This window comes from Berghia stephanieae, chromosome 3 (genome assembly GCF_034508935.2).
Source record: "Berghia stephanieae isolate SIO BIC M18660-M18661 chromosome 3, UCSD_Bste_1.3, whole genome shotgun sequence".
In the NCBI taxonomy this organism is placed as follows: Eukaryota; Metazoa; Mollusca; class Gastropoda; order Nudibranchia; family Aeolidiidae; genus Berghia; species Berghia stephanieae.
This window is the reverse complement of record NC_088362.1, coordinates 37,108,226-37,135,652: the sequence shown is the minus strand read 5'-3', so window position 1 is coordinate 37,135,652 and position 27,427 is coordinate 37,108,226. Positions and strand designations below refer to the sequence as shown.

General features: G+C 37.1%; 1 protein-coding gene and 2 long non-coding RNA genes across 5 annotated transcripts; 1 reads left to right on the top strand and 2 right to left on the bottom strand.

The window, feature by feature from the left end:
* Window positions 1-758: 758 nt before the first annotated feature.
* Window positions 759-5,863, bottom strand: LOC144969538 (uncharacterized). The gene is made up of 3 exons (XM_078908673.1): window positions 5,472-5,863; window positions 2,258-3,091; window positions 759-1,671 (listed from the first exon to the last, which is right to left on the bottom strand). The coding sequence occupies exons 1-3, from the start codon at window positions 5,484-5,486 to the stop codon at window positions 1,411-1,413; spliced, it is 1,110 nt and encodes a 369-aa protein (XP_078764799.1). The 5' UTR covers window positions 5,487-5,863; the 3' UTR covers window positions 759-1,410.
* Window positions 5,864-6,264: 401 nt separating this feature from the next.
* Window positions 6,265-9,671, top strand: LOC144967663 (uncharacterized). Its single transcript, XR_013644433.1, has 3 exons — window positions 6,265-6,520; window positions 7,489-7,668; window positions 7,999-9,671. It is a non-coding gene; the product is annotated as an uncharacterized LOC144967663 (long non-coding RNA).
* Window positions 9,672-17,876: 8,205 nt separating this feature from the next.
* Window positions 17,877-26,765, bottom strand: LOC144967662 (uncharacterized). Of its 3 annotated transcripts, none has more exons than XR_013644431.1 (4): window positions 26,414-26,765; window positions 19,831-19,943; window positions 19,228-19,304; window positions 17,877-18,165 (listed from the first exon to the last, which is right to left on the bottom strand). It is a non-coding gene; the product is annotated as an uncharacterized LOC144967662 (long non-coding RNA). The 3 variants fall into 3 exon arrangements; XR_013644432.1 differs by lacking the exon at window positions 26,414-26,765 and adding an exon at window positions 21,251-21,903; XR_013644430.1 differs by lacking the exon at window positions 26,414-26,765 and having other exon boundaries at window positions 19,831-20,950.
* Window positions 26,766-27,427: the final 662 nt, after the last annotated feature.

Genomic DNA, 27,427 nt, shown 5'->3' with positions numbered 1-27,427 from the left:
GTTTGAATCAGCTCACTAATTAATTCCTGAGCCTTGAGATGGTGACGCAACTATTACATACAAGACCTTGCAGTCGAGACGGCAGGGCTTTTGGGTTACACAACCACTATTTACCCATCGGTCAGCGGTACTCTTTGATGTATACAACACTCACCGCCTTTACGCAAAGCCGCCTGCCCATAAATCAAGAGATGGTCTCCTAACTGTTCACAAGCGAACTGTCAAACGAGCAATCGATGATTGGATAAGAATCTCAAGATCTCATATAATAAGGTAAGTTTTGGAGAGGTGATATCCCCCCACCCGTCATCGGACAGAACTTTCATTGCGTTATATCATATGAGCTCCGCCTCCTCTTTCTATTCGGGAGTGACGAGATTAGACGAAGAGGACGCGAGAAAAAAAATGGTCACGTGTTGGGCAAGTCGTTCGTTAGGCGAGCTTCGGTGTCTAACTATAACTCCGTATTGAGTCCCGAGTCCCGAGTCTCGAGACTATACTGCGCGAGCGACGCACGCGTTACTAACAATGTGTACTATCTGCATTGTTCACCCCTCTCTCGTCGGCGATGATTCCAGCGAAGCTCGAGACTTTTTTGCGTCTCGATGCTTTTTTGAGTCTCGAGACTCAAAAAAAGTCTCGAGCATCGCTCTAGTCATCGGTGCTTTCATTCAATACCTAGTCATTGGTATTGGGTATTGACGTTATATCATATTTTAAACAGCTAACAAAACACAAACGTCGTAAATAGATCAAAATGGTTATAGGTATCAATGTTTTATTATTATACAAAGTGAATTTATTTAATGTATTTTAAGTTTTAATACAAAAAAGCCATCCAAAGCTCAGTTGAAGTGCTACTTCTCGGGAATTCCCGACTTTTCCTTGGTCATCGAGTTCGGGAAGTTTTGAGTGTTGGTGGCCGATGACTTGAGGTATCATCGAGACTTCCGCTCGACACTACTAGGCATCAGTGACGCCACACTCTACCATCGAGTTAGTTTTCAATCTGTACATCAATGACCGTCTTCTCCCATTGACAGTTTTCAATCTGTACATCATGACCATCTTCTCCCATTTACAGTTTTCAATCTGTGAATCAGTGACACTTCCTCTCCCGCTGATGGATTTAGTCCTCAGTCGATAAATCAGTGATAATCCCTTCTCCGCTGATGGAGTTTGCTTTCAGTCTATAAATCAGTGATACCCTCTCTCCCACTGATAAAGTTAGTCTTCAGTCGATGATCAGTGACAACCCCTCTCCCACTGATAAAGGTAGTTTTCACTCTATAAATCAGTGACACCCCCTCTCCCACTAATAAAGTTAGTCTTCAGTCGATGAATCAGTCACCCCCTCTCCCAATTAGCCTATAGTCTTCAGTCGATTAACCAGTGACACCCCACCTAGAGTTAATCTTCAGTCGATGAACCAGTGAGACCCCCTTCCCCATGGATCGAGTAAGTCTCTTGTCGTGGAATCGGTGTCGCTCCTTCCTCGCCGATGGTGTCTTTAGACTGTGTATCAGTAATTCTTTCCACTCCAATCTGTTCGCTGTTTTCAGATCCTGTCCGACTGAGATGATTACTTTTCAGGATGCTCCCGCTTCGTGGAAGATGAGGGGAATCTTCCCTACGAAAACAGCAGAATATTGACCTCGGCCGAATTTTGGGCTGAAAAATGAAAATACAATCTGGTAAATGTGCGTGAACAGCAATTCTCATTGAAATATCATCATCATCATCATCAGCAGCATCATTATCATCATCATCATCATCATCAGAAGAAGAAGAAGAAGAAGAAGAAGAAGAAGAACATAAAGAGGAGGAGGACAAGGGGAAGAAGAAAAAGACATTTGCCAAATAAGAATGTTGAAGTCAGCAATTCTGTAACTATCTGGTAAATTTGAATACTTCTTCAAATCGAAAGATTAATACGAGTGTTGTTTATATCGATCGATATAAATGACCTTTATCATGGCAAAAACTCTCAAACCTGGGACCTCGCGAGGTCTTCCTTAGTCCCAGTTTTGAGAGGGGTTCTTATTGTTTTGATTTTGTTTGTTTGTTTTTGTTTTGTTTTGTTTGTTGGGTTTGTTTTTTTTTTTTTTTTTTTTTTTTTTTTTTTTTTTTTTTTTTTTTTTTTTGCCAAAATGAGGGTCATTTAAATCGATCGATATTTGAAGGATGAGTGTTTGTTTTTGTTTTTTTGGCCAAATGACGTGCCCTTCCAGAATACTGATTCAGTCTAATTTCTTACCGGATTAATGAGAGGTAGTGGCGGGAAAGGCGACGCGTCATCGCTGAATCTCACGTGACTTTTCCTGTGGTCAATGGACGTGGAGCTCAATGCCATATCGGAACCGAAGAATTCTCTGTTTAATTTCCTCAGAACTCTCTCGTGCTTGGCAGCGCAACGCCTGTTCCATTCGTATTTGCCGTCATCGACGGAAGTGGAAGCAAACATGTGGTCACTACAAGACGTCGATACCGACGAATCCTGACTTAGACCTCTTTGAGAAATCGATAAGAATTCTGGAATGAACTTGAAGAACTTTGGAATGTAACATGGAAGCCATCTGTTGGATTTTTTAATCACAAATGAGTCGCTAGCCGTTTCCCAGTTCGCGACGTCTTGGGGATTGGTGTCGTGATTCGGGTTGTATTGTTCGTCACCATTGTGGCTTCTTGTCGGATATTTTACAAGATGTTCGCTTAGGTGCCCATGCCGCTCATTAAACTCTTTAATTAGTTCCTCTAATTTGATCTCAGTCTTTTTACTTTGCCATATGGATTTTTGATATAATGTCCCTTGCTGGGTTGAGCTCAGTTTCCTGGGTCCTCTGCTGGCAGGAAAATGTGCGTGGATTCCCGAAGGACCAGCTTTATGGGAACGTCTTTCTGATGCTTTCGCCGCTCCCTTTGCCTTATTGTACTGGACGCCAATTATCCGAAAGCGGTCAAACCACCCAGCTTTTTTTCGATTTGACGCATTTTCTTGTGAACACGTTTCATCTTCATCGGATGCCCAAATCGCTGGGTCGAACTTTCCGGCCACCTCCAATGAACTTCGGCGATTCGACAGCCGTGTTTTCTGCGTAAAAAAAAAAAGTGAGAATTTGAGAGAATGTTCGTCTTGATTGACGTAATTCCCTTTTTGGGTCAGGCTGACCGAGTTCTGGGATCTCGACTGCCTGAGATTATTTTCACTGTGATATTTATTTATTTATTTATTTATATATATATATATATTTTTTTTTTTTTGGGGGGGGTGTATTTTTAGTTAAACAAAATCAGATTCAACTTTTTAACAAATCATAATTGTATGTATTTGAATGGTCTATATTGTATGAAGAATCCAACTTGTCAAGTTGTTAATTCGCTCTAGCCATCCCATAATATATCAGATGCGAGAAAAAAAAAAGGGAAAATTTTAGAACCCTTCAATCGCCAGACTATAAATTGTGCAAGTCTGAAATTTTACCGCAATCAAACCCATTATAGAAATGTATGAACGCATATGTATGTATGTGCGGCTATGTGGTCTTGTGGTATGACACTCGCTTTCGGATCGGAAGTTCCTGGGTTCGAGCCTCACTCGGCGCATAGTTGAGTCCTTGGAAAAGGCTCTTAACTCACATTCTCTCACCGTACTCAGGAGTAAAAAGAGTACCTGGCCGTTAACAGCATTGTCTCTGTCCGTAAAAAATATAATATCGCCTTAAAGGCGTCGTGTCTTGTCCTACACGCAATACCCACAAAATGTGCAAAGCGCTTTACAAGGGATCCCTGGCCAACACCAACATTTTACATTTAGGACGGGACATAACGCCTATTAGGCAATATTACATTTTTTTTTCGGACAGAGACAACGCTATTAACGACCAGGTACTTATTTTACACCTAAGTAGGGTGAGAGAATGTGCGTAAAGAGCCTTCTCCAAGGACTCAACTATGCGCTGAGCGAGACTCGAACCCAGGATCTTCAGATCCGAAAGCGAGTGTCATATCACAAGACCACATAGCCGCACTTTTTGCTTTGTGATTGTTCCGTGGCGTTTTTCCCCACGACCAGATTGGTTTTCAAATGTCTTGAAAAGTGAGTCGATCTCCAAGTATTTTGAATTGACTCTTGTTCATTCTATTTCTGTGTAAAACGGTGTACCATCCTTATAAAACATCAACGACCACTTGCTGAATTCAAGCCAGGATTCTTTGGAAGCTATTCAGTTTGGAAATAAGTCGAATATGATTTCCGATCGTATTGAAAAAGAATATGTAAGATTGTTAGAATTGAAAAAACGTATTTCAGACTATATCCTGAACAGGTATTTGTTTTTGTTTTTAAGGGTTTTACGGCGCTTGCAACACATTAAGGTCATATCAGCGCCAGTAAAAAGGAAGAGAATAGGATAGTAAAAAGTTCTAGAATTACAATTAAAGCACAAAAGAAAAGGTAAGACAAAGGGGAACGGGTTCAAATAGGGAACAGATGTAGATTCCAAGAGCACACCGTTAAAGTACTTAGTTTGAGATCACCTAAAAGTCTCATCCAGACACAAGCACAGGTCCCAACTAAGAGGAATACACTCAAATGTTTACCAATCATATAATATAATATGTAAACTAAACATAATACAATGCATAACAGAGAGATGATTTACAAGGAAAAAAATATCATCTCCCAAAACTATAACTATACATTCGACTGTTTCCCTCACAGTCAAGGAACTCCGGCAAGGATCAGGACAAAACTAAGTAATCTCATTCCAAGACAATGACAGGAAACAATTGGAAAACAGGTATGGGGGGATAGAAGACACAGCATGTACCTCCCTGCCCACTATGGGAGGTCAGGATCCCCACCCAGTATCCTGAACAGGTATTTGTTTTTTTTTCAACCAGCAAATAAGTGCACGTCGGCCTAGACAAATGTTACACACACCCAGAACAAACACATGTCATAGAATAATCGGAAGGCCTTCCGAAAGCTCCTCGTGCTAAGGGAAACAACTCAAATATTCCCTCAAATAACCCTAGGAAAAATATAAAACCTAGTACCTTTAACTAACCCTAATAGGAAAAACAAACACCCTAGCACCTTTATTAAGACTTATGACAAACCCTAATAGAAAAAAAAAATCCTCCGACCTCGAGCTAAACTAATAGAAAAAAAAAAAAACAAAAAAAAACAACATATGACTGCTTTCAATACTTCACAAAACAAAATGGCGCCGGAAAACTAAAACAATGGTCGTATTCGGAAAGTTTAAACTTTCACTAATCTATCAAGGTTTGTTCTAGAGTTTTTAAAATGCTACTATATATTGACAAATTGAATAAATAAAAGCGATAAATAAACTCATGACAAAAGACCCACGGTGAAAATACAAATCGAAAGAAATGCAAGCACGAGGAGTTTTAGGAAGGTCTCCCGAATAATCACTCATATAATTATAATGAAATAGACATACATTTGAACCTGACATCAAGGCAGGAGTCCAAACAACTGGATGCTGCGTCTTTATCAACCGTGATAAAAGTGCGCTGAAAACATTTTAATCGAACTAATTTTCACATGACCTGTTGTATCAAAATGGACTTAACTAAACTTAAATTTTGCTAAAATTATCAAAAACTAAGGCCTCAATATTGTCTCCATTTTGACTTTTTTTAAATTCATCAACTTGTATATTTCTAAATTGTAGATTTGTCGAGCAAGGCAATTGGTGTCTATATCAAAACAATTCATTCGATGAATTTAAATTAGTTAATCTGGAACTCTGTCCATAAAATAGTGAGCATTTACTGTGAATTGCCCACATCAGAATAACATCGGTTTGACGGGAATCGATGAAGTGAAAGTAAAGCGGAAGTTTCCATTGTTTTCTCCCCGTTCATTAAATCACTCGTGTGTTTTTGCACAGCTTTGGAAATGCATGCGATTTGCATCAACATGAACACTTCATTCATTCATCCCATGATCTGATGATCGTCGGGGGGAGGGGTACGTGGGATGCAGCTCTCACCACTTTCCCCCATTCTTCTCTATAGTTGGCCATGTCCAAGAGTTCTTCCATCTTCATTCCTTGATATTGATATTGCCCGTCCAAACTTTCCTTTGTCTTCCTCCTTCAAGGGTGCTCTCCGTCACATGAACACTAGGACACTTAAAACGATTTTAAAACTCCATTTATTATTACTATCATTATCATTATTATTATTATTATCATTATTATTATTATTATTATTATTATTATTATTATTATTATGGCTACGCTTATTTGTACTACCACTGCAAATAACGCCAGAGCTTATTTGTACTCTTACTAAAAATAGAATTTGCGTAATTACTAAAAATATAACATTTTATACGGATAGAACTGCAATATACAATGAATTATCTGGACTGGAAGTCAAAAAGTGACCACTTCATCTCATCACATCTATTATTACAAGTTGATTTTGACGGACTTTGGTAATTCTTCACTCTTTTCAAGTCACAGAATACTCAGTTTACAAGGTAAGCATACGAAATGCACATTTTAATTCATTTCTTAATTTTATAACTAAACATGCTTTGGGGTTGTGTGTTTGTTGATTGTGCATCAGCTGACGACACATTTTTCGCTCCCGCGAATTTCTTAACTTTTTTACTTTTTTTTGTGAAATAACAATAACAGGGCTTAAAAAAATTAAAATACTAATTCCCCCCCCCCCCCCCCCCCCAAATAATTTAAATCACCCTTCCCTTTCAGGCGATTAAAACCAGGTGTTTCAATGTTCGATCCCCAGTCAAAAGGTTGCTAATTTTATCAAGATCAAGAGGTTTCGAGTACTCACGACATTCCAGGCTCAGGGTCCTTTAAAAAATACTTTTCATTCAGTTATTGTTATTATCTTTATTATGGCCGACACAGCATGCATCGTCCATACTTTTTCAAAACTTTTTTTTTTGGGGGGGGGGGGGGCTGTTTTTTTTATATCGGAAAATTGGGTTTTGTATGTTATGTTCATGGAGAGAGAGAGAGAGAGAGAGAGAGAGAGAGAGAGAGAGTAATATTTTATAATGATAAGATATCTGTAGTGGTAGTATTATTAGTAGTTTTGAAATGCCTATGATGATGACAATGTGAGATAATTATATTAGTGTGATTATTTTTATTATATTTTTAAAAATTACGTACGGCTATGTCGTAGTGGTATGACACTCGCTTTTGGACCGGAAGGTCCTGGGCTCGAGCCTCGCTCGGCGCATAGTTGAGCCCTTGGAAAAGGCACTTTGCTCACTTTCTCTCACCGGACTCAGTTGTAAAATGTGTACTTGGCCGTTAACTGCGTTGTCTCTGTCCGAAGAAATTGTAATATCGCCTAACAGACGTTATGTCCCGTTCAACATGCGAAGTGTTGCTTTTATAAACTTTAGCATTGGCATGTATGTGCCTATTTTGCTGTAGTGAATTAAATTTAATTTTTTGTTTTCATCGACAGCTAACATGAAGGAACACTGTTGACGTTACTGGTGTCCTGACAATCCATAAAGATGCTGGCTCAAGGGCTATTCTGGCAAGGTGTGTTGAGGCAAACCTTTGCCTGTGGCAAAACTCATCAATCAGCAAACCATCATCTGGGCCAGCAGACCAGAGTGTCTGCATGCACTTTTTGACAATGGTTAGTAATGTTTTCAAATCTCCATTGCGCCTTTACATTTTTTATTGGTGATCAATAAAATAAATGCTCATTTTTCTAAATGAAAATGGCAAAGCATCATTTGAATTGAATCACGACTGAATGTATTAACTTAACGACAGACTATAGTTTGTTGCCAAGAGTTTTGTTCTATGGATGTAAAACCAATGAAATTTCAAGTGTGTTGGTGTGAATAATGATCATTTTTTAAAAATTGCTATGTCTTTGACAAATGCATTTTATGACAATAATGCCATTTCCAAAAATTGCTAATGAAATGTGTCTCTTTTTTATTTCAATTTTTCCATCCAGAGCAGGATCAACCCTCTTTGTGGAACTACAAAAAAAGTGGTGGCAAACAAGTCGTGTGGACTTTTTCTGTATTGAGGCGAAAGAGATTTTTATTCCAAGGGTTTGGGAAAGCAAATTGCTTTTTATTCAGAGCTAGTGCACTATTTAACTGTTTTATTGTCTAAAATAGAATTGATTTTGCAGTTCAACTTGACTAGATATCTAATTTTATACGACTTGTCTCTCTAGTAGAATAAAAAAATGAAAAATGAGGATAGCGTGCCATATCATATTTTGAAAAATCATTTAATATATCTAGAAATCATCTGTATAACCTATTGTATACAGTAAATAATTGGGTTTTGTGATTATAATGATGAATTCATAAGGTATGACATCATATTTGACCACAAAATTATTTTATCTCTGGGCGTAAAAAAATCAATTTTACAGCATTTTTTTTTATCTAAGGGGTATGGGTTAGTGAACCGATTATAATTTTTTTTAGACTTAGATCAATCTACAAAATTTTCGTTTTCTTGTCCTATTACGGTCATATTTTGAAAGTTTGATGGATCATTTCTTTCAGTTGTCTGCAAAATCAGCCTTTTAACTTTATGTCAAATTATAGAAAAAGCTTGCGCTTTCTCAAATGTCTGTTTTATGTCATTTGTCTGATTTTCTAGCGATCCTACCTCAATCATTTTCCTTTAAATTATCTTCAAATTTATTCAGAATCTTTTCTATGATTATGATGTGTTTTACATCATGATGTGCAGGTGGTTGGATGGGAGCATCACCCTTGAATCATATACCTATGATGTTCGCATGGGTGTACGATCCGATAGTGATGTCGTTTCTTCTTCTCTTTACTAGCCTATCCTGCTTCTTTGGTTTGTGATTGTATTTTTGACAGGGGATATTTTTTTTCCTGTAAATCCTCTGCCTGTTTGTTCTTGGTTATTTATAATTTAGCTTATGATATCTTTAGGTTATGCTTTTGATTGACATTTGTACTATTTTTGTTAGATTGCTTGTTTTTTTGTTTCAGCGGTCTCTCATATAACCTCAATTGTGTTGGAAGAGACCTAAAGCAACAAACAAACAAAAAAAAAACATCATGATGTAAGTGTTTGGGGGTAAATTAAAATTTAGCAATTTTATAAATTTTAAAATTCATTTGTTCCTGTCGATCCGCGCTAAATTTTCAGTTGAAATCAAATAAAAATTCTAAAAAAATTATTCCAAGAGTTTTCATGATATAGCTATTTATGAAAGAAACATTGTGTTTAAATTTGAAAGAAATTTATATGCTAGTTTTTGGTGCATCTATGTTAGAAATTTTAGGGTTTTACGTCTAATTTTAGCTTATGTTGCCCCTTGAAAAAGTTTTTTTTTTTTAATTCAGTTAGGTATTTTTGGTGTTTAGCATCAAATTATACATTACATTATTCGTTCATGAGATATAATTAAAGAATTTTAGAACTATAAAGCATATTTGACCACTAAAGTAATTTTTTGGTGAATAACAGCAGATATTAAATTATTTCGCAATTTTTTTTCTTAGAGGTATGGGTGAGCGAATCGTTAATAATTTTTTTCAGAATTTGATCAATTTATAAAGTATTACTGTTTTCTTGTTCCATATTGGTTATACTTGATGAATGTTGGCCTTTGTCTGCATAATTAGCTTTATTATCAAATTAAAGACAAATTTTTCATTTCTCAAAATTTCATTGTGCGTCATTCTCTGATTTTCTAACATTCACATCTGGATTGTTTCCCATCAGATTGTCTTCAAATTTGGTCAGAATTTTTCTTATGATGTGTTTTGCATCATGATGGTTGGGTTTTGGGCTAAACAAAAATTTAGCAGTTTTATGAATTTTTAAATCAATTTTTTTTTCCTGTCATGTCAGTCACACCAAATTTTCACTAAGAAATCAAAAAAAAATTCTGAAAAATTTATTTTCAAGACTATTGCTAAACCTATCCATCTTGTTGTAAGAAACATTTTGTGTAAATTTGAAAGAGATCTGTTCGTTGTTTTTTTCTGCATCACTGTAAGAATTTTTGGGGTCTAATTTGAGCTTATATTGTCCCCCTGGTGGTAGGGATTTGGTGGCTAATAGTATTAGCGCTGGTGTTAGGGACTCAGTAATAGCCATGTGGTAGGAACTCGGCGAGTAAAAGTGCTGGTGATAGGGATTCAACGAGTAAAAGGGCTGGTGGTAGGGACTCAGTGAGTAAAAGCGCTGGTCGTAGGGACTCGATGAGTAAAAGCTCTATGACTCACTGAGTAATAGCGCTGGTGGTAGGGACTCGGTGAGTAATAACGCTGGTCGTAGGTGCTCAGTGAGTAAAAGCTCTATGACTCTGTAATAGCCCTGGTGGGAGGGACTCGGTGAGTAAAAGCGCTGGTGGTAGGGGCTCAGTGAGTAATAGCGCTGGTCGTAGGGACTCAGTGAGTAAAAGCTCTATGACTCGGTAATAGCACTGGTGGTAGGGACTCGAAGAGTAAAAGCACTGGTGGTAGGGACTCAGTGAGTAAAAGCTCTATAACTCGGTAATAGCACTGGTGGTAGGGACAGTGTCAGTGAGTAAAAGCTGTAGAATTTAATAAGAAATAATGGCAAAGGACATCTTGCAAGTCCATAACGTTTTAATCAGAAGAGAGACAAAGTCAACAACCAACGGACTTAACTCTATGATAAAAGATAGTAACTAATTGCAGTACAAAAACTAATGACGTCATTGTTCATTGATATTTCAACACTCCCCCTGAATTTGTACAACTAAAAACAACTATACTTTATAAACTAAAGCATCCCATCATAAATTTCAATTCATGATCAACTTGTATCAAATTCACAATAACAATGCCCATGATCATTTGCATTAGTATAATGAACACTCAAACTTTATAATAGTTTTCCTCCCACAGAGTTAAATTTTAAAAAACAGCAAATATCAATTTGCTATATAAAAATGTAACGAAATCAACAATCTACAGCCAGTAGAGTTATCAATTTTACATTTTTTAAAAACAAAAAACGTAACTAATAAACAAGCTATACAGTAAAGTAGAAGCTCCTAAACTTCAACTTGTCAAATTTAGTTCAAATAGGTTTTCTTATCCCCATCAATGATCTTAGTTTCACAAACTGGTCTTTTGGTAAAGCTTTTGTGAGAATGTCTGCTAACATTTCCTGTGTTTTACAATATTGTAACACAATATCACCCTGGGCAATCTTATCCTGAACATAATGATACTTAATATCAATGTGTTTGGATCTCTTTGACCCTTGACCATTAGCAATACAAATTGTACTTTGATTGTCCTCATAAATAACCATTGTTGGTTCATTAACAGTAAGAGTACTGATCTGAGTCATCAAAGAGTTCAACCATGTTGCTTCCTGAGTCGCTGATGCCAAAGCAATGTACTCAGCTTCAGCAGTTGAGAGTGCAACACAATTTTGTTTCCTACTCCCCCATTGAATAGCCCTTCTGAATTAAGAAAAATGAACCCAGAAGTAGATTTTCTATCAGAAGTATCACCTGCCCAGTCAGCATCAGAGTAACCAACACAAGCAACAACATCATCTGAGTTATTCGCAGAATACACTAGGCCAAAATTTGTTGTGCCCCTTAGATATCTAAAGATTCTTTTTACTGCCACCCAGTGTTCCTTACATGGGTCTGAGGAGAACCTAGCAACCAACCCTACAGCATATGCTATGTCTGGCCTTGTTCTATTGCTTAAGTGTAAGAGACTACCCACTGCAGACTTGTAATGTCGAGGATCTACTCTTTCACTGTTTTCATTTCCAGGAGTAAGCTTTTGGCTGTTGCAAACCGGTGTATCAGTCGGTGAGCAATTTCCCATGCCAAATTGGGTAAGTATTTGTTTGGTGTAGGATTCTTGTCCCATCCAAATGCTCCCATTCTCTTGTCTTTTAAATTCAACACCAAGAAAGTAATCCAGTTCACCAAGATCTTTCATTTCAAACTTGTTGGAAAGGTCACTTTTGACTTGAACAAGTTCTTCAGCATCTTTGGTTATAAGGATCAGATCATCAACGTAAAGGCAAATAACGAATTTATCACCCTTTGTTTTCTCTCGTACATAGACACATGGATCCACAGTTTTCTGAAATCCCATTTTCTTTAAACATGTGTCTAGTTTTTCATTCCAGCACTTTGGAGATTGTTTGAGTCCATAAAGACTTTTCTTTAAACAACAAACAAGATCCTCTCCCTTTCCAAGTTCAGTATAACCCTCAGGTTGTTTCATATATATATCTTCTTCAAGTTCACCATTTAAGAATGCTGCAGTAACATCCATTTGATGAATATTCATTTTCTCCTTGACAGCTTGAGATATGACTGCCCTGACTGACTCAAACCTTGCAACTGGAGCATAAACGTCATCATAATCTTCTCCATACACTTGACTATAACCTTGTGCCACAAGTCTAGCCTTATATCTTTGAACAGTGCCATCAGGGTTCAGTTTCCTTTTAAAAACCCATCTACAACCTATGACCTTTCTTCCCTCTGGAAGCTTAGCAAGTTTCCATACACCGTTTTTAAGAAGGGAATTGTACTCATTATCAGCTGCCTCTTTCCAAAGCTTACCATCATGCCTTTGCAGTGCTTCAGATAGAGTTGTAGGCTCAGCATCATAGCTGCTGCTGCTACTATTATTAGTGTACATCCATTCTCCATATCTCTCAACTGGTTTTGTAGCTCTTGTACTCCTTCTTATTTGTGCTTCAGTTTCATGAACATTACCCTCTAGGTTTCTTGTTTCATGATCATTTTCAGTCTCAGACTCTAAATTTAGATCAAGAATTGGACACTGAAATTCATTTTCCTGAGCTGCATCTCCCTTACTTGGCAGACCTTCAAATCTCCATTCTGTGAAAATAACATCTCTACTTAGAATAATTCTTCTCTTCTCAGTATCATAAAGCCTATAGCCTTTTGATGTTTGACCGTACCCCATAAAAATGCACTTTCTAGATTTTGGATCTAACTTCTTTCTTTCATCCTTTGGGATATGCATGTAGGCAGTGCACCCAAAACTTTTCAGATATGAAACATTTGGCTTTTTGCCTGTAAAAAGCTCCCTGGGAGTCTTATCACCTAACACTCTTGAAGGACTCAAGTTGTGAACATGCACAGCTGTATTTAACGCCTCAGCCCAGAACCTTTGGGGTAACCTGGATTGAACCAACATGGTTCGGACCTTCTCAATCAAAACTCTGTTTAATCTTTCAGCAACTCCGTTCTGTTCAGGAGTTTTAGGAACGGTGTACTCATGTCTAATTCCACATTCTAACAAGAACGCTTTAAATTCATTAGACTTATATTCCCCGCCATTATCTGACCGCAAGATTTTGATTGATTTCCCAGTAACTTTTTCAACCATGGTTTTGAACTCTTTGAACACACTCAAGACTTGGTCTTTAGTTTGTATAGCATAAACCCAGCAATGTCTTGTGCAGTCATCAATGAATGTTACAAAATATCTATTGTTTCCCAATGAGTTTGGTAAAGGGCCGCACACATCACTGTGAATCAATCCCAGCACATCATTGAGACATTGGTTTTCAGAGTGAGTAGGAAAGGGAGACCTGTGTTGCTTTCCCTTGGTACAAAATTCACAAAATGTTATTTTCTTCTTGTGATCAAAATCAAACTTTGATACCATCTTCTTTTGTGACAGTTTACACAAATTATCAACTCCAAGATGACCAAATCTACAATGCCACAAGTCTTCCTTTGACACACTCTGACCACCATCATCAAGAGAAACATATTCATGTTTACTTTCAACACTCAAAACAGAATTATAGTCGGTGTTTGGCCTGATTTTACTAGGCATACATTTTACAATAAACTGATTGTCTTCTTGATCATAATTTGCATAAGCAAGAGTTCTTTTTTCATTCATGATTTTTCCTGAAGCTTGGGAGAAAATTACACTTCCCCATGTTTCAGGATTTTGGCTACACTTATCAAATTATGAGCAAGTTCAGGTACACAAATCACATCATTTAAGATGCACTTTTCACCCTCTAAATCCAGGTAAACTTTACCAATTCCAACTGAATTAATTTTGTGTCCATCTCCTAAAGTAACAACCAAATTGTTAGTTCTTTGGAATTCATGAAAAATCGTTATGTCGTTACACATGTGCGAAGTTGCTCCTGAGTCCAAGATCCACTTATTATCTAGTGTTTCACAGAGTTTGCCGGATAAACATTGTTCTTCCACAAGTAAAGATGATGGCTTTGAATTCGACGAAATCTTCTTTTGTGTTGTCTTAACAAAGGGCAAGAGTTCTTATAATGTCCGTCTTTATGACAGTGATAACACTTTCCTTTTAAAGCTGTTTTTACTCCTCTGCCAGCGCTCTTCACTTTCATAACCTCTTCAGGCTGATGGACCATTCTATCAATGGAACACCGAGTTACATCTGCTAGCAGTCTTTCTGTAACTTGTTCGAAAGAGGGTGCCTTATCCGCAGCACCAAAAGCTGTTACCAGTATGTCATATTGCTTCGGGAGGCTGGATAAAAGTAAACATACTTTTTCTTCATCGTCGACTTTACATCCTAGAAGCGATAACGATTGAAATGTTTCAGTCATTTCTTTTATATGGCCGTTCACGTCATTATTTGTTAACCTCATGTTATAAAGTCGCTTCTTTAGTGACAACTTGTTTAGCCAACTATCCTTTTGAAATTGTCTTTCGAGTGTTTGCCAGACCTCTTTGGCTGATTTTGGCTCTGTCCCGATCAGATACAGCAAACCCGGATCGACGCCCAACACGATTGTAGCCAGCGCCTTCTGTGTTTTCTTCGTGTCTCTGCACTCCCCCGTCACGCACTCGAATAAGTCTTGGTGAATCAGGTACATTTTCATTTGCATCTTCCAGCAACTGTAATTTAAATGCCCCTTCAACAGAGGGACGTGCATTACTCCTCCTGATGCCATTTTTCTACGTAGCCGTTATATCTCACTATCCCTACCACAATCTTTTTTTGTTGATTGTATTAGCTGATTAGCACTAGTACACCGAATAGAGAAACTTACGTCACTTTCCACTTTTAATGTTCAACATCGAAAATTGTTAAGCCTGTCTGGGCCCATAACCTGTAGAATTTAATAAGAAATAATGGCAAAGGACATCTTGCAAGTCCATAACGTTTTAATCAGAAGAGAGACAAAGTCAACAACCAACGGACTTAACTCTATGATAAAAGATAGTAACTAATTGCAGTACAAAAACTAATGACGTCATTGTTCATTGATATTTCAACAAAAGCTCTATGACTCAGTGAGTAGAAGCGCTGGTGATAGGGACTCAGTGAGTAAAAGCTCTATGACTCAGTGAGTAGAAGCGCTGGTGATAGGGACTCAGTGAGTAAAAGCTCTATAACTCAGTAATAGCACTGGTGGTAGGGACAGTGTCAGTGAGTAAAAGCGCTGGTGGTAGGGACTCGGTGAGTTATAGCACTGGTGGTAGGGACTCAGTGAGTAAAAGCTCTATGACTCAGTGAGTAGAAGCGCTGCTGGTAGGGACTGTTTGTTTGTTTTTGAGGGTTTTACGGCGCTTGCAACACATCAAGGTCATATCAGCGCCAGTAAAAAGGAAGAAATGGGATAGTAAAAAGTTATAGAATTCAATTAAAGCACCCAAGAAAAGGTAAGACAAAGGGGAATTTGTTCAAATGGGAAACAGATGTAGATTCCAAGAGCACACCATCAAAGTACTTAAAGTCTCATCCAGACACAAGCACAGGTCCCGACTAAGAGGAATACACTCAAATGTTAACAAATCAAATATAATATGTAAATAAAACATAATACAGTACATAACAGAGAGATGATTTACAATGAAAGAAATATCATCTCCCAAAACTAACTATACATTCGACTGCTTCCCTCTCAGCCAGGACCAGGACAAAACCAAGTAATCTCATTCCAAGACAAAGACAGAAAGCATGTTGGAAAACAGATATAAGGGGATAGAAGACATAGTATGAACCCCCCTGCCCACTATGGGAGGTCAGGAACCCCGCTCAGGTGGTAGGGACTGGGTGAGTAATAGCGCTGGTGGTAGGGACTGGGTGAGTAAAAGCGCTGGTAGGAATTCAGTGGTGTCACTGATTTTATGACATTAGAATATAAAGAGATTTACAACTACAATCGGACTAATGATTTTACAAAAGGTCCCCACAAAAGTATATCTTTAAATTATTAAACAAGTCTGTTGATTAAATTAAATTATAATTTTATTTTAAAAGATCAAGAAAATGTCAAAATAAAAATGAAAGTTTTGACAACCAAAATGTACCTATTCCGTAACATATAAAGACACACAAACAAATCTTGTCTTCTTGCTCCTCTGTAATCTTGACACAGCATTGCTCTGATTTTTCGTGAAGATGTGTAGCATAAACACTACTTCACTCTATACCGATCACGACCCAACAAGTATTGAGAACAACCATGCTTCTCAAATTTGTTTTACATACAGGACTTTGCACTATCCTTTTGAATCTGGATAGAGACTTGACCGACTCAATTGTTAACGGGCATCTTTTTACTATCACACTATTTTTATTGGGATGTGATATTACGACTTATAATGTCCCTTTTTATTTCGTCACTGACCGACCACCTTTGAAATTTTGATATTCTACAACACAGTGTTTGGTCTCCTGTGTTATATTTGTTTTATTCTGTACCGACCTGTATAACACAGTTTCGGCCTTCTCTGTGTTATATTTTTATTGGGACATATAGTAACAGATTTGCCTTCTCTGTACTATGAATTGGTCACCCGTTCACGGACTGACACAGTACAGTAGCCTGCACTATGCCTTGTTATCTTCCGGCCCCAAACGTACTTCACACAATCAACCCTGCATTATGTGAAGGATAGCTAGTGACGTTTGGCGACTGAGAGACGTTGTCATTACAAGATAGCATAGCAACAGGTTTGAAAAATACCAACTTGTGGTTGCCTAAAGCTAATATCCCATTGAGACTTAAGCTCGTTCTACAGTAACGTGACAGCCCCCACCCACGTTAAAAATTTACTTTTTTGGTGTTTATTACATGAAAATAAATTTTACAAATGGACAATGAGTAAAGGTATTAAGGGAATTCTGTATGAGATTTCCTGTGTAGAGTCACATTTGAAAAATTTCGCAGTCTAACTGTCTCTGTTATCTGGAGTCCCTGTCTGGTCAGTCTGTGTGTCCATAACGTCTGTGGTCTCTCTGTCTGGTCAGTTTGTGTGTCCATAACGTCTGTGGTCTCTCTGTCTGGTCAGTTTGTGTGTCCATAACGTCTGTGGTCTCTGTCTGGTCAGTCTGTGTGTCCATAACTTCTGTGGTCTCTGTCTGGGCAGAGTGTGTATTTATAATGTCTGTGGTCTCTGGTCAGTACGAGCATTTACAATGTCTGGTGTCTCTGAAAAGTCAGAAAGAGGGTTAGAATGGGGATTTGTCTGTATTAAGTCAGTCATGTCGACAATGTCAAAGTCTTTATCTTCAGAGACAAGAGTCAAAAATTGTTCCAACTGGGAGATTCTTTGCAGAAACTGATGTTCTACCATAACTTGAAACAAGCTATTGATCCTGTTTGTCACTGAAGATACAATTCGATACAGCCCTTCCTGTGTATTTGTCACACGTCATACTGGTACAATGTCAGTTTCAGGTTGGTCGTGGATTTCCAGTCTTTCGCCCGCCATGACCCTCATCATCTATGCACATAATATTCACAAGTGGATACAAATATCGATTTACTTTGTATGTTGCATCCATAACAAACACATCACAAAAAACACTCAAATCACGCCTCATTCTTCCGTTACTTAAAACAAATACTCAAAACCACCATCCTCATTCACACTGAACTTTGTTACACCTCCTTCCTCCTCTATCTCTCTCAGTAATTCCTGTACCGTCTCACCGTCCGTCCTGTCAATATCAGTCTTGAACAATCTCCGCTGCAAATCTTCGACATCTTTAGGCAATACATTTTATCCTTGGCTTGATTGAATGTATTGCCTAAGTTGGGTTGTGGACACCTTTGTTTGAGCCATAGCCTTCACTGTCTCATTCACGAGGGGCAGGCGATTCTCCGGATAAAGTGAGGATGGCTAAATGTAAAAAGAAAAAAGATTAAAAGTACAAAATTGTATGCAATAGCAGCTAACAAAACAAAAAAAAAGCATCTTATTTTTTATTGACAATTTAAAGACAAAAATCTGCATATAAACCCATAATGCACGAGTTGTGTTTGTCACTCTAAAATACTTGAATGAACTAAAATGCAACAGGCGCTCATCAAATTCAAGGGTTAAATGAATGACTGCAGAATTCCCAAAAAACGTCGCTTCATTGTCTTTGTAACATTTTCATGGCATACAAAAACGCAATAGAGTGGTCACCATTTATAATTAGTCCTCAGAAATCAAGCACTTATAACTGCATCGTACTCATAGTCAAAGTCAAATTTTATTTTGAAAAGTCTATGGACAACCATCAAATCTTAAAATTCCTTATCTGGAACAAAAAATAAACAAAGACAAAAAAAAAAAGACCCAAAAAAATACCACCACCTAGATCTGCTTATATTGTCTTACAGGACTTAATAGCGCTTACAACACTATAAAAAGGATGATGATGTGGTGACTGATTCAATAGGGAACAGTAGATTTCACGAGCACCTCAAAGATGTACCAATTTTGACATTACCTCAAAGTCTCACCGAGACACAAGCAAAGGATCCTGCTAAAACATTTACATAATGCAATAATATTCAAAACCTATAACTATAACAGTACATAACAGAGAGATGATTTACAGTATAAAAAATCATCTCAAGAAGAAAGGTACTGTATTTGACTGTCTGCCTCCCAACTAAAGACCCCCGCAAGAACCAGGAAAAAAATGAGCAATCTTAATCCATAACAAAGACAGGGAGCAACATGGAACTATATATTACACTCAATAGTGGGAGGGGGGAGGGACAATTAAGTACTGAAAATATAAAGTAACAAGAAAAGAAAAAATAATACATATTTATAAAAAAAATTGAGTCTAATTGCGACTAAAATAGAATTTGCGATTAATTGCTGTCAAGTGTAAAATTTTCGGCAGTGAAAAACTGCAGGGACAAAATGTCGATGGAAAATAAGTATAAAATGAATGAGTCTTACCAATTTATCGCATGGGTGATTTTCATGGTTGTGATTAGCCCCTGTAACCCTCAGAAGCCAGTATTAATTTCAGAGTCCTGCATGGTAAGAAAAACTTTTTATTACAAAATAATAAAATTATCCACAACATAGTATGATAAAATATTAATAGCCTTGTCACTTGCATAACTCAATTGTGAAGGATTTCAACATGCAGATTATAGAGCAATTGAAAATAAATCTTAATAAGACATTCAATAATAATACTAATCCAGCGCAATCAGATTTTTTGAACAAATCAAGTCTTTCACTTTTTAAAACTGTTCTGGTAATAGTTAACTATTGTCTTGCTGCATTACATCGTGCAGCCCGCCCACTGAAGACTGTAAATGAGCTGCAGATAGGCACACATTGCCTCTTCCTCTGGATGTTTTAAAATTCAGAATCAGTTTGATTGCTTTATTAAAATTGTCTTGGCAATCAAGATAGAAAAGCTGATGGTGATAATTTACTTCCGAGTTATTCTGAAATATTATAACCTTGTGCATATAATATTTTCATTTTTTTTTAAATATGTAAAAGTAAAAAAACACCTCCTGCCCCCGTCCAAAAACAACCTCCTACCTCTGGTTAGGGCGAACTCCTTTGCTTGAAGTCAATTGCTTTTTGCCCTGCTTGCATTCATAGACACAAAAGTCATAAATTAGCCAACTTTCCTCAGGGTGATATGATGGAAGCTGAAAAACACGGAATAATATAAAAGATCATAACATAAATACCTAAATATTAAGTTTAAAAATTGCAATATTTTCTCCAACTGAGACAAAGGTGTTACAGTTCAGTACGTTAGAGGAATAAGAAAGTAAGTCGAGAGTTTTCTCGAAGAACTTAAATTTGTGACGTGGTACTCAAATCAGGGACTAGGTCAAAAGCTGAATGGAATGGCACAAATGGAAACCCAAAGGTATGTTGTTTTCAATATTTAAAGTCAATAAAAATTCAAATTCTGTGCATTCTAATATTAGGCAAACAACTACAGACCACACTAAATTGAATTGTATTAAGTAAAAGGATCTTGTCACATTCAATCAAGCTGTCATTTGAGAAAAATTACTTCATTATAAATTGAAGTTCAGATCGCATGTTTGAAGCCGTATTAGGAAAATTCATGTATCTGTGTATAAGCCAAGTTTCATCAAAATCACAGTGGCAACGAGTGTCTAATATTTGCCACCAGATACACTCGTAAAATTTGAGTGTAGGCCTATTTAGCAAAATCATATATTAGGAATGGTTTATACTACATCATAAAGTAGCGCATGCCCGTCATCATCCTGCATCTTTTTTATATATATATATATAAATATTAAAAAAAGAATTGAGCTTTCATAAGCCGCAATATCCACCAAACATGCTCAAAGCACTTTACAAAGGATCCATGACTAGCAGCAACACGTAACAAGTAGAACGTTAGGCGATGTTTTTCTTCTGACAGACAACGCTCTTAGCGGATAGGAAATCATACACATGAGTACAGTGAGAGAATGTGAGTCCTTGACGAGGCTCGACCCCAGGACCTTCCAATCCGGAAGTGAGTGCCACACAGCCGCATATATCTTGGCTGTTCTTGAGAATTTGCCAAACACCTACAAACTAATTAGTAAAAAGAGGGGAGATGGGCAGAAATAGACAGACAGATACACACTCAGAGAGAGAGAGAGAGAGAGAGAGAGAGAGAGAGAGAGAGAGAGAGAGAGAGAGAGAGAGAGAGAGAGAGAGAAGTAATATCAGTTGCCTGTGGTGTCAGTCGATTTAGGAGTGAGGTGGCGGAATAAGTAGTCTAGCACTAGTACTTGGGTAGTAGTAGTAAGTAGTAAATAGGGGAGGTCTTCTGCACGTTCCTTGAGCTAAGGAAAGTATTCCTTCAACTAACCTTAAAATAAAAAATAAAACCTTGTACATTTCCAACACTTGGACCTGCACTATGACCTATAACTAAAACTAACAGACAAAAAAAAACCCCGCTAAGACTCCTCTCCAGTACCTTTCAATATTTCAAATTGAATTATAATGGCTGCGGAAAACTAAAACAATGGTCATATAAGGAAATTTACAAATCAATCAAGTTGTTCTACAGGTTTTAAAATGAAAATATGAAGTAACAAGATATCACTCTAATATAGTGACACCTAACTAACACTAGACATCACACCAGCAGCAATGCTGAGCGGAGTAATTTTACTTTTTTCACTCGCAACCAAGTTGCCACATTGGATTTTCTTTCTTTACTTTTTTTTTTAGTGTTCTGCTAATGTGCAATCTACATTTAAAATAAAAAGTGGCATCTTTCATTTCTTCTAATTCTTAACAGACACGATTATGTCCACTTCACATCTCAACAACAGGGACAATTTTTTTCACTTCTTGAGGCAGTTTTTTCTTACTTCTTTATTGATTTGTTTATAAGTTCTATTGTTCTTCTTTTATTATAATTTCATTGTCAATATCATTTTCATCAGCATACTTTTACAGTACTTTTACCATGTTATTCTTACGCTCTTACAGTTACAGTACAGCAGAGCGATACCTAACGCAGACCTTTAAAGTGCTACTAAATTTGAAAAATTAAAATAAAACGTTTGACAAAAGATCCACAGTTCAAAAGCTAAAACAATTATAAAGTGAAACTACCTCGAGGCTCGAGGAACATCGGGGTAAGGTCTCCCGCCCATACTGGGCACTGTGGGACTGGAAGTCTAGAGAGCTGCGCCGGTGGAACCCGTGATTTAGTTTCTTAAACGGGTCCGATCATTCAGGAGAGGCGTAGTACCTATCTAGTTGTAGTTATTAGTAGAAGAAGAAGAAGAAGGAGCATGTTCAGGTTCAAGTTCAACCCTCTTAGTTTAGTAGGCACTTGCAAGAATTTTTCAAAATAGTGGCTATGTAGGTAGTTGCATGAAAATTTGAGATTGCAGCAATTGTTTTCAAAATAGTCTCATGCTATTCTGCAAGAAATACACTTTTCAATGGTACCAAAATTATGACAATGTGACAATTAGAACCAAAGTTACGGGATTATTAGTCCGCAAAAGTGGACCAAAATACTTAATATAATTTAAGAGGAAAAAGAAACTAAAACTGTGACCAGAGAGCAACCGAAAAGCGGGGAAATGGAAAATCACGGTTATTTGGGTTGGAATACATATAAAACCATATATCAAAATGATCGCAAAGGAAAGACGAAGCAATTTTTTAAAAAATTAAATGATTATTATGCAATATTATGCAACGTCATGCAATTACATAACCCTAGAAAATGAAAAAAAAAGGCGCGAGGAACGGATAATAACTTTAAAAACAGATTTGAGGGTGGTCTTCTTCCAGAGCATGCTTACAATACTATGGCTATGATTAATTTTGAACACAAAAATTGTTAAAACAAGAGGAAAGGAGCGAAACGTATGAATTTAGACACTAAAGTTGTGTCCTTGGGGAAGGCACTTAATATTTGGCATTGGCAAATGAGCAACAGACGAAAGATGACTGGTATTCGGAGAGAAGAAAAAAAACAAAAAAACAATGAACAGGGCTAGAAATAAAGTTGAACAAGTGTCAGTAAATGCAACTTGCAAATGTACTGCCCAATGTTTTTGCATCCTTGGACAAGACATTTGGGCACCAACAGTACTCGGGAGAAACAAGCTTGCCGCTTTATATATGCAAACATGGTCAGTGATAAAAATGCAAAATTAAAAACAAGAACTACATAAGAGTGGTAGAGAAAACTTAACCTGAAAATGCAAAATTGAATATTACGTAACATATTACATAATAACAAACAATAAGCCGATAAATACCGACACTTTGCAAACTTTCTGCAACATAGGCATGTCATATATCAAACTGAACATCTCGAAGAGATGTATCATATGACTAACTATTAAACTACATTAAAATTGAAATGAACTTTAGAAAATTTGATAATTGCTTTGCATTCAACATCACTAAGAGAACAGATAATTAAAGGGTACTCACGTACTGACTCGCTTAAATCCATAAGATGGCTGAGATGTGGCAAAAGACAGAAGACAACAAAATCTAGGCACTATGGGTTGTTGGCTGCATGGAATGTAGACACAGGCAATATCCAGGTAATGATACTGAATAAATACATCGAAGTCCAAGCAATGATACAGAAGTAGTTGGGGGAGACTGACGATCGAATTCATGTTGTTACTTCAATTTCACATTTAAAAATACAAGATAGATTATTGGAGCTGGAGGCGGCAGATGATCAAATTCATGTTGTTATTTCAATTTCATATTTAAAAATACAAGGCAGATTATTGGAGCTGGAGGAGGCAGACGACGGGAGTTGGAGGTGGCAGACAATCAAATTCATGTTGTTATTTCAATCTCATATTTAAAAATACAAGACAGACGACTGGATTTAGAGGCGGCAGACGACTGGAGATGGAGGTGGCAGACAATCAAATTCATGTTGTTATTTCAATCTCATATTTCAAAATACAAGACAGACGACTGGAGTTCGAGGCGGCAGACGACTGGAGTTCGAGGCGGCAGACGACTGGAGTTGGAGGTGGCAGACAATCAAATTCATGTTGTTATTTCAATTTCATATTTAAAAATACAAGGCAGAATATTGGAGCTGGAGGAGGCAGACAATCAAATTCATGTTGTTATTTCAATCTCATATTTAAAAATACAAGACAGACGACTGGAGTTAGAGGCGGCAGACGACTGGAGTTGGAGGTGGCAGACAATCAAATTCATGTTGTTATTTCAATCTCATATTTAAAAATACAAGGCAGATTATTGGAGCTGGAGGCGGCAGACGACGGGAGTTGGAGGTGGCAGACAATCAAATTCATGTTGTTATTACAATTTCATATATTCAAAAATACAAAGCAGATTATAGGAGCTGGAGGTGGCAGACAATCAAATTCATGTTGTTATTTCAATCTCATATTTAGAAATACAAGACAGACGACTGGAGTTCGAGACGGCAGACGACTGGAGTTGGAGGTGGCAGACAATCAAATTCATGTTGTTATTTCAATCTCATATTTAAAAATACAAGACAGACGACTGGAGTTAGAGGCGACAGACGACTGGAGTTGGTGGTGGCAGACAATCAAATTCATGTTGTTATTTCAATTTCATATTTAAAAATACAAGGCAGATTATTGGAACTGGAGGAGGCAGACAATCAAATTCATGTTATTTCAATCTCATATTTAAAAATACAAGACAGACGACTGGAGTTAGAGGCGGCAGACGACTGGAGTTGGAGGTGGCAGACAATCAAATTCATGTTGTTATTTCAATTTCATATTTAAAAATACAAGGCAGATTATTGGAGCTGGAGGAGGCAGACGACTGAAGTTGGAGGTGGCAGACAATCAAATTCATGTTGTTATTTCAATTTCATATTTAAAAATACAAGGCAGATTATTGGAGCTGGAGGAGGCAGACGACTGAAGTTGGAGGTGGCAGACAATCAAATTCATGTTGTTATTTCAATTTCATATTTAAAAATACAAGGCAGACGACTGGAGTTCGAGGCGGCAGACGACGGGAGTTGGAGGTGGCAGACAATCAAATTCATATTGTTATTTCAATTTCATATTTAAAAATACAAGGCAGGAAATGAAACATGAAAATGTGGTGTCATAATGAACGTCTGACTCTGAAAACAAAAAAAGTACTTCGATTATGATTAAATCAACAAAATTAAAAGTTATATAATAATTTTTGTTGTGGTAAAGAGTAAAGTAATGAATGAAATATACTTTCACTTGAATTGACTCTATCATGCTATTCTGTATTATTTGTATTGAAATTAACCACATTAAATTAAACCAATACACTTAACCTGCAGAACAAACAAAAATAAAAGATAAAAAATAATATCAGTGGAACATAATTTTTAGTTGTCCGGTATCATCCCAGTTAAAAAGTCATTTCAGTTTCAACATTCATTCATAAAATAAAACTAAAATTATGGATGGGACTATTTTCAGTCTTTTTACAGCAATTATTCAGCTTGAAATTATTTATACAAGTCACAAAAGCAAAAGCAGTCGATAGTTTACAGACTGCACTGTACACAGGAGACTCGGGGATACATCGAGAGGCAATCCTGGTTGGCCGTCGCCAACTTCATGAACACGCATCGTATTTAAAGTCACTAAAAGACGCTTTCGCCAGCATCAATCACCACCAAAATTCACACAAATAGAAAAAAATGGTTGGCGAATAATATAACATTAATTAAAAATAGGTAATATAATGAAAAATGTATTTAAAATGAAGTTAAAACTTACCAAATTTTCAAACAGCTGGCATCTGAACAAAGAATGAACGGATTAAAAATCTGAAAACGCCGCCTGATGCGCTGGCTTCTCCTCTTTAAAATGAGACCGGAAGTGACGAAATTAGTGCACAGGAAGCGATTCCACGGCAATGGAAGTAAAACTATGTTCACCGGTTAACACAATTTTCACTCCAGAGCCGTAACATCGATATCGGGGCTCGATCAGCGGCTCAGCCACAGGCGATGCGACTACCTAGGCTATGGGTATTAATTTAGCGTAGAAAAATAAAGGGAAGTGAAACATTAACTAGAGTGAAAAATTATCGCTCTGTCTCAACTGGTTAAAAAGTTATGACCGTTTCTGTGGTGGAAAAAATCTATATAGATAGCTTAATAGGAAAAAATGTGACCAAAGCACAGCATCCCAATGGATAATTCAGAAACAGCTTCAGATACAACTTTGAAATTTTTACATGTGGTAAATCAACATCTCTGTAATACATTGCAAACAGAAAATGAATTATTTATTGAGAAAGAAAAGTATAGTTTAGAGCTGAGACAGCTGAAATCAAGGAAAAATAGATCACGACATACAAATGAATGATTGAATGACCCATTGGAATTTTGGAAAAGTCAATAATAAAATATTTATTCACATGAAGATAGAACAAATACACCACTGAATCGGCGTCATTTAGTTGTTCACTTTGAACTTTTCAAAATGAAAATAGACCTCATAAAAGCAAAGATATGAACTGACAAATGTTTGAGGTGGTGTACTCTTCTTAGTTGATAGAGTTAGAGTGAGAATGACGAGAAATGAGTTGCCACTTAATTAAGGAAAAAAATTGTCGTATCAAGTTTACTTACCTTCTTTGTTGACTTTTAAATAAAAAGTACATTATTCTCATTTTCGAATGTTTTCAAATTGGAGAAAAGATGAGAATGTCTCGTTTACCGAGAGGGCCATTTTTTTTGCTTCACACTTCTCAAAGAAAGACCGCGAAAAGTGGAGGCTGGTCGGCGGTCGGCTGGTCCTTGAAAGCTCACAAATGCAACTTTAAACGCATAAGAGTGCTGGGAGTAGGTAGCTACAAATAGGTAAAGGAGCGGTGGTTTGCAACTTTAAACACATAAGAGTTCTGGGAGTACAAATAGTGAAAAGCGGTAGTTTTCGCTATTTGTAGTGGTAGTACAAATAACCACTTCGTATTATTATTATTATTATTATTATTATTATTATTATTGTGTGTGTGTGTGTGTGTGTGTCTGTGCGTGTGCACGCTGATTTCTATTTTTGTTTGTATGTTTTTTACAGCACTTGTGACATGTTCATATCATTTTTATGCCAGAAAAGGGATTTTGATGAGAAAATAAAAATTGTTGAAAGCATTTGAGAGGAAGTAAGTCAAAGGGGACTACTTCAAACAGCAAAAAGCAGTAGTGCAACGTGTTCATATAAGCAGATCTGACATCCGAACGCAATTATGGGCCAAGGTTAGCCTAACATTGTTGTTATGGACAATATTTTGCGTCATTTTTTTTTTAGATCTCCATTACAACAATGACCCCATAATGAATTGCAATATCGCCTAACAGACGTCATGTCTCGTTCTACATGTTAATTGTTGCTGTTGGCTAGGGACCCCTTTGTAAAGCGCTTTGAGCACGTTCAGTGGATATTGCGCTATATAAAAGCTCTTTAGACCCAACATGAAGTTCACTATTTCATAAATTATCGCGCATGCACACACACACACACACACACACACACACACACATATCGACATAATGCACTACAATCATCTTATTACAGAGGGAACTCACTATCAGTGCTGGTTTGGCCAATCTGAAATCCCTCTTTATATTATTATTAAGCCGAGT

Bases quoted from the DNA above. Each gene is read 5' to 3' on its own strand.
- LOC144969538 (XM_078908673.1), bottom strand. The intron at 1,672-2,257 runs GTAAGAAATTAG...TTCATTTTTCAG, and splicing joins CACTACCTCTCATTAATCCG to CCCAAAATTCGGCCGAGGTC.